Below are 8,676 nucleotides of genomic sequence, written 5' to 3' on the forward strand. Positions count from 1 at the left end.
TTATTATTATAAAAAGTAACAATAAATAGAAACAAATTCATTTATTTTATATCAAGTTAGTTGCATAAAGTTAGTCGTAAAATAAAGAAAATGAAAATCCGAAACATCAAAATGAAACTCTATAACTCTATAATATCTAGCCACTTAATTGCAAAATCTTTAGAGAATGTGCTCATAATTGAATAAAGGTATTATATATGTTCAATTATACATTTCTTAAGTTATGCGTTAAAAATTGAGTTAGCTCTTCGTAGTGGACCGATAAGATGGTTTAAAAAAATCAGGAAAAGAATTTTTTTTTAAGTATCAAGTATCCATTTCAAAAATTTAAAAAAAATACATGTTGTAGAAGAGCGTCCAACAATTTCACAAAAAAATTTTGTTATGATATTGAATTGATAAGATGGTTAAAAAAATTGAAAAGAAAATTTCTTTTTTTTAAGTATCAAGTACCCATTTCAAAAATTTGAAAAAATTACATGTTATAGAATAGCATCTAATAATTTTACGGCAAAATTTTTGTGATAGTACAAGACCGATAAGATAGCTAAACAAAATAAATAAAAATATTTTATTTTTTTTTGCAATGTTTCTGTCCTAAAAAAATTTTCGAAATTTTTTTACAAATGTATCTTGTCTACATCTACAACATATATTTTTTTAATGAAAATTGATTGAGCCGTTTAAAAGATATAAATTTTTTTTTAAATTTTGATTTTTATTTCTCACATCTCAACGGTTGAATATTAAGGGCTAATGTTTGGTAAAATTGTAACTGATATGGATAGCAACAAAACTGTAAAAAATGATCATGATCGGCGCGGGGGCAGATTGCCCCTTCTTATCCGGCTACGGCCTTTATATAATAAACGCAAATTTTAAAACTTAAAACAAAGAAAAAAGCTGAAAACCGTTTTAAACATGCGGGGTGACTTTATTCTTTTACTAACAGCAATTTTTAAAACTTATTGAAAATAATAATTTTTTTAGTATTATTGACAATAGATAGTAAAGATAATTTTATTTTAAAATTAGTTGTAAATAAAATAGCTTTATTTTAAAATTATAGTATTCATATATTGGTCGATGTTCACATTATTGTTCCTTTTTTTTCTGTGTGTTCTTTCTATGGCAAGAAAATGATAAAGTGCTATTTCGCACTAACCTTATTTTTCTTCTCTATAATTTTATTGTTCAACAACTTTTGTTTGACTATATTGTATAACAACTTTCTGATATCTGTTTGTTAAAGAGAGATTTTAATCTTTTGTTTGAAACGACCTGACCTTTCTTCGCGCGGAGTAGCTCGTCGGAAGGATCGGTGTGACGAAAGGAAGGTTCAGGAAGAGAAACGGCACAAAAGAAAAGGCGCAATGTAGAGAAAAGATTATAAAATATATTTAAAAAAAGAATATTTACATTCTACGCGAAAAGAGAGTAGATTTATCGACGTCGGTTTCACAGTTTCGCTTGTCGCGCTTGCCGGTATGCGTGTGACTCAAATACCTTTGCCCGTGGTATGAGATTTCTTTTAAACTGCCGGTCTGTTATGATCCGCACGCTGAACTCCGCCGGTGGAGTTCCCTATGGGAAAACACGGTGTTTGCCGTGGTGCGGGCGTCTAGAAGTGTGGCTAATCGGCACGGCGCGCGGGTTGTATGAGTGTGCGTACGAGGATTTCGGGGCGGGAACGCCCGGCGGCCGAGATAAAAGTATATTCGCCAGGGACGAGACGGATCTCGTTCCCCAGAGGAGCGCCGGTCGTTGCGGTGGTAGAGGATGGGTGAATTCTGGTCCCGTCAGCCCGTCCCGAGGAGTGCGGCCGAGAATCCTCGGTGGAGGCCCAGCAAGCTGCGACCCCCGGTTTGCATCTGCTCGGGTCGATGACGTTCGGGAGGATTGCGGTGGCCGAGAATTTTCGGCGGAGGCCCAGTAGGCTGTGACTTCAGGATACGGATAACTCGGCGAGGATCAGGGGTTCGCCAAGTTCTCTGGATAGAGAGAGTTTTCCTCAGCGATTTTGGGCTTTTATAGTTCAAAATCGCTAAGTTCGGGCCAGTTCGAGGCCGTTCGTGTTGTTTCGGCGCTGTTGGTTTTTCGTTGGAGCGGTAGCGCGCTGTACTGTGGCGCCGCCGAGCGGCTTTCGCACGGGGCGGCGCTGGCGGGCGCCGCGCGGGCGCCTGCGGCGGTCTTCGTTGTCGTTGCAAATTCGAACGGCTTGACCGTTCGCGCAATTCGGTTGGTATAATTTATTGGCGCTGAGCGCCCCGCGTCTGACCGGTGTTCGTCAGGGACGATTTGAGGGATATCGTCACATGTTAATTGTATCCATTATACATTTTTCAAATTGTTAATATAATTGAGGGTAACATGTATCGCTAAAGAAAGTTTGAAAAAAGTCAAAATACGAAGGGATTTTATCAAGTAGTATATGTATTAAGGTTTAATATAATTGGAAAAATTTTTACACAATCAAGTTCTGCATTATTAACTCTTATTTATTTATTTTATTCAACATTTTAATTTTTTTAAATTGAGAAACATATAATATATTACTTTTTTTAATCGTATTTCTATAAGTCTTTTACAGTTATGATATATGTATATTTTATAAAATGTTTAAAAAATGTGATTGCGTTTTTATTCTAAAGATAGAAAAAATATTTTTACAATGCGCAATTCTATAAATATAAGTACATTTATATATATCCACGCACCATAATAATTTGTCTATCATTTTTATATCAATATTTTGTATAGGATAAGAATACTAGATGTAGGTCGAATAGTTCCGGATAATTTATTATAAATTAAATTATTGTATTTTTTATCAAATAGCGCATATCACACGATTCTTTAGTACTTATGTTAGCTTTATCAATCGTCAATTATTTCTTGTTTATTATTAGCAATAATACATGTTTTTTAATACGCTACACATTTTATTAATATTATTAAGTAATAAAACGTCAATTAAAACATCAATTTAGCTATATTTTTAAAAATGTATTCAAAGTTTAATACCTAGAAGGATTATTTTATGGCTCTTACAGGAGTAAATAGCAATAGATTTCATGGAAAAAATCAACATAATGTTCAAGCTAAAAATATTAAAATATTAAATATGTTTTGTGGGTAGTCTGATTCGCTAGAATTATAACTAGACCTAGAGATCTAATTATGGATATAATTTTTATTATTTAATTCAATTAGAATTAAAATATATAAAATAGTATTGAAATTAAATAAAATTACAAAGTAACTCATAAAGTATTCTTTATAATTAATTACAATTTAAATAGTTGTTGATATTTATATTTTTCAGGATAAAAATATGTATCTTAATTATCTTTCCGGTGGTGCAGAACTAGTGCCCTTATCCTAGAAGATAGAATATTTATAAAAGAGAAAGTGAAAAAAATATAAAATAGATACGTTTTGTATTTTTTTCATGTTTTATATTGTGAGTTTTTAAGATCGTAGGAAGATATGATTTGAATGGAACCAAGCGACTTAATTACAAATACAAAATATTAGCGATAACTTTGGAAAAAGTAAAAGCGTTGACTCTGATTTAAATATTAGGATCTTTCGTTTTCACTCCTAGCACTTAAAGTGCTATGCCACAACGTTCCACCATTCTTCATATTTATTCCGGTTGTCTATGAATATTCTTAATTGGCTCTATGATTTTCTTTTTATTTTTCCTACATATTCATATATTTTTTCATATTGTTATGCCCTCGGCTGAGCCGACCCGTATGTGCACGTAGCTTTAGCCTGAAAGCTGCGAAGTGTTTTCCGCACAACGCGGCGCGCGTTTGTTAAAAACACGATCTGTAGAAATTCTCGACGAGCCGTCAACCAATTCGGACGTGCTACGCTGATAGCGAGCGCTTGTATTTCTGTTGCTGTATTAAAGAGAGTTCTTTTATTAAACGTCTCGTCTCCTTTATTTCGGTCGTGTTTGCGCGAGTGCAGAGTGAGTACGGCACGCGAGTGATAGCTCGACGACAGAGCGCAACAATATTATATCATACTTCTATTTCACTATTTTTATTATTTCTTAATTTTTTTATTTTATTTTTTATAATGAACTACTCTGATGCCGTTGAACCAATTGGTCATTGTAGAGTATTAGACTCGATATAACGACAATTACTACAATTGGTTCAAATTCCATAGACTACTTTTCAACTGATTCCCACATAAGTATTTTCAGGATGTATATCACTCAGCTCCTAAAAAGAAAAAAAGTAAATATTAAAAATAAAAATATATAATAATATAAAAAATAATTAAACGAAATAACGATTTAGGCTCAGTAAAATAAATTTTATTATTAGACAATCAAGGGCAAATGAGCCAAAGGCAAGTTATTAGTAGCCAAAAATAATTCTATTTCAAATCGGATCCAAACGTTTCGGTTTCTATTAAGCCATATTCATTGAATCAATATACATGCATTTTAATTAAAATAACATAAAACCGCAGAATTTCGTCATACTTCACACTTGTAAAAACTTAAAAAACTAAACCGCTGAATTTCGGTATCCTTCGCAATTATATAAAATTGATACATATTTACGATGATTTTTCGATATCTGTTCTGCATCACGGTGGAAGTCCCTTGAAGAAATTCCCAGGATTAATTATGCGCTTAATAACATCTCAGACATTTCATGGTTGTCCAAATTACAGTCATGTAGATGAAAGCGAGAATCTAGTCATTAAAATTAACCAATCATGAGGTGGGATTAAACCATAATTAAGATGGTCAAGCGATATACGAAATTGATTTTAAAGAACGAAAATTGAATACCCTGACCTGCAGGTATTTAATTTTACATTTTCTCATATTCTATTGTCGCAATTAATTCATGGCTCATTTGCCCTTGATTGTCTAATGATATAAAAAATAATATTTTGTATGTATATGAGCGCGAGAGCACGTGTATGTGTATGTGCGTGCAATTAAAGGGATATATGAAATTGATTTTAAAGAACGAAAATTGAATACCCTGACCAAAGAAATAATCCTTTCGAAAAATTCAGAACGTAAAATTAAATACCTGCGGGTATTTAATTTTACATTCTCTCATATTCTATTGTCGCAATTAATTCTTTGTCAGGGTATTCAATTTTCGTTCTTTAAAATCAATTTCATATATCGCTTTACCATCTTATGGTTTAATCCCACCTTATGGTTGATTAATTTTAATGACTAGTTTCTCGCTTTTATCTACATGACTGTAATTTGGACAATCATGACATGTCTGAGATGTTATTAAGCGCATAATTAATCCTGGGAATTTCTTCAAGGGACTTCCACCGTGATGCAGAACAGATATCGAAAAATCATCGTAAATATGTATCAATTCTTTATAATTGCGAAGGATACCGAAATTCAGCGGTTTAATTTTTTAAGTTTTTACAAGTGTGAAGTATGACGAAATTCTGCGTTTTTAGGTTATTTTAATTAAAATGCATGTATATTGATTCAATGAATATGGCTTAATAGAAGCCGAAACGTTTGGATCCGATTTGAAATAGAATTATTTTTGGCTACTAATAACTTGCCTTTGACTCATTTGCCCTTGATTGTCTAACGATATAAAAAATAATATTATGTATGTACATACATGAGCGCGTGTATGTGTATGTGCGTGAAATTACAACTATAGCTAATATATATACGAAGTCTAAGAATTATTCAAGAAACTGACTATTTATTTTCTTTAATTTATATCAATGAAGTTTGTATTCTGTATTTCAAATATTAGAAGGTAATGAAATAACATTTAAAACATTTAATTTAAAAATGTACTAAATAAAATATGCAAGTATTAGAACTTAGTGCTTTAATATTTTTAATAGAAAATTTTGCGTATCGTATAAATTAATTAAAAATCAAAGAAATAGAAGTTATATGTTATAATCATCAATTATATGTATATCATTATTTATCATCAATATATTATATAATTACAAGTATATATGGTATGATTTCGCGTTAAGCGAGTCACCTCTTCTCCCAAAATTTAACGCAATGGAAAAAAATGTTTGAGGTCTCAAAATATTTGTATACTTATGTAATTTCGAATACAACGTGGCCTTTTGAAAAACTCAATATGGCGGCTCAAATATGTCGTTTAAAAACCATAAAAATCACGAATGATCTTACAGTATATTCAATTAAAATGCGAAAACTTTAGAAATTGGCTTGAAAATGATTACTATAAAGTTTTTAAGGTTGTTCATTGTGAATCTAGAAATAGAATTACAAAATTAAAATGGCGGATTTAAAATAACCGAATTTGAAATCATTACATAAAGCGTATCATAATTGTCATTATGTCGAGTCTAATACTCTACAATGACGACTAGTTCAACGGCAAAGAAGACATTTGCAATTTTTTCCTTTAAATGGCGATTAAAGCATGTTTACTTTATACACTCGACAGCACAATTAAAGCATTACCCATTCTGATCACTAAAAATAGGCAAATTTCAAGAGAGTGTAACTTTGTCAAAAATGATTGTATCGAAATGATCAAAAAAGCATTTTAAAGCTTAAAGTCTCTACTTTCGACACCCATAATTCATTAAATTACTTACTGATTCTTTACAAAGCTGCACGGATGCAAATGGAGATGCATGAAATCTAAAAATTTTTTACCAAGTTTGCAAAGTTCCAAAAAGTAAAATAAAAATCGCACACAAATGAGGTTTACATCGTTCGAAAGCGTGAATCTTTAGCTTTAATTTGAGCACCCGGCCAGCATTGTGCGATTTTTTTTCACCGAGTTATTCAACATTGAAGCAAAAATGATCATTTTTGCTTCATTATTAAGATGTATCGGCAAGTAAAGATACATCCGTCACAAACGTGTATCAAACGCATTCTATAGCGAAGCGACTCTAGCTCCGATATCAAAAACTTACAAACTCACCACCGTGACGTATGGTACATCTTCCGCGTCATACTTATTGTTAGCAACAAGATGCCTTAAATGGCTGGCAGAACGACATGTCAACGATTTTTCTACCGGCTCCACATGAGTCAAGCGGGATTTCTATGTAGACGACTTGCTCACGGGAGTCGACACAGTTGAAGAAGCAAGAACAATTCGTGATCAAACAATTGATTTACTACGCTTCGAGGTACCTTCGAGGTCAGTAAATTGGCATCTGTCCGGATTTATTAGCGGGTCTCGGCGACCAAGAAAAAAACATTGTCACGATCGATAGTAGCCTAGAATATTTCATACTAGGAGTTCATTGGAATCAGTCTAAAGATTCTTTTCATTTTTCCTACAAAAGCAGACGACAATTGCGCGGTCATTTCTAAACGAGTCATACTTTTCGAAGTCTCCCGACTTTTCGATCCGCTTGGGTTGCTGAGTTCTATCATCGTGCTGGCCAAGCTAATCTTGCTGAAGCTTTGGCAACTAGGTATTCATTCAGACAAATCAATCCCACAAGATCTTTATTTGCGCTGGTCAAAACTCAAATTTGTCAATGATGTTGACATCAATCAATTATCTGTTAAACTTAATACCGAGCCGCAATCCATGTAAGTCCATAGCTTTTGAGACGCCAACGTGCTTACGGAGCGTGCGTCTATATATGCACCAAGTTCGAAAACGACGTATATCACACTGAATTATTATGTTCGAAATCTCGCGTTGCTGATTCTTATAAGGCGGTATCACTACCACCTACTTGAACTTTCAACGGCATTATTGTTGGCCAGATTAGTCAAAAAAATCAAAACATCAATCAAATTGTCCGACATACAAACCTTCTTCTGGTCGGATTCAATCATAGTTCTGAACTGAATAGCCTCGCCATTTCGAAGATGATCGAATTTTTGTAGTAAACCGAATCGATGAAATTAGGGCTTGACTGACCCCTCCGATTGGCTCACGTCAAGTCGTCTAACAATCCTGCTATATCTTATCACACGGTCTAAATCTGCAAGAGCTAGCGAACTCTTCGATGTGGTGGCATGGGCCTCCCTTTTTAGAGCTGAACGACAATCTCTGGCCTAGCACTGAATTCACGCGTACATTAAAGAACCTATCAGAACAGAAGAAATTTTCCACGATCGTCGCCGTATTAGATCATTTAATCGATAACGAGTTACTAATCAAACATTCGAACTTCAATAAGGCATGTCACATACTAGCGAGTTGTTTAAGATTTTCGACGGCTTGCTGCCCGATAACACCTACTATCTTCATGTATTATCAAGAGATCTACGTTGTATTACGAATTATGTACAAATCGGCGCAGGGTCAAGTATTTTCCGCGGAACGCAATGCAAGGGCGTTAGCGCATCTAGTCATATAATATCTCTTTCTCCTTTCATAGATAAAGACGGACTAATTCGAGTAGGCGATATATTGGTCAATTCGGACTTGAATTTCGACGCGCGCCACCAGATTCTGTTACCGCAAAATCATATTTTATCTCAACATATACTAGAACATGAGCACGCATGCAATGCTCACGCTGGTGTGCAAGCTACAATGGTGACAGTGAGGCAGCGTTTTTGGCCGATACTCTTGCGAACAACTGCGCGAAAATCAACAAAAAATTGTGTGACGTGTTTTAAAATAAAGCCCGTTTGTTCAGAGGCAATCATGGGTCCGTTGCCGGCAGGACGCGTCA

General features: G+C 33.9%; 1 protein-coding gene across 1 annotated transcript in view; it reads right to left on the bottom strand.

Moving 5' to 3' along the window:
- Nucleotides 1-3,443: 3,443 nt before the first annotated feature.
- LOC105451699 (ATP-binding cassette sub-family D member 2-like) overlaps nt 3,444-8,676 on the bottom strand; it is an 83,826-nt gene continuing 78,593 nt past the window's right edge. The window contains exon 9 of the mRNA XM_011692307.1: nt 3,444-4,241. Coding sequence (XP_011690609.1) covers nt 4,194-4,241 — 48 coding nt within the window. The 3' untranslated portion in view covers nt 3,444-4,193. The remainder of the gene's footprint in view (nt 4,242-8,676) is intronic.

Source organism: Wasmannia auropunctata, unplaced genomic scaffold, assembly GCF_000956235.1.
Source record: "Wasmannia auropunctata unplaced genomic scaffold, wasmannia.A_1.0 LD336047.1, whole genome shotgun sequence".
NCBI lineage: Eukaryota > Metazoa > Arthropoda > Insecta > Hymenoptera > Formicidae > Wasmannia > Wasmannia auropunctata.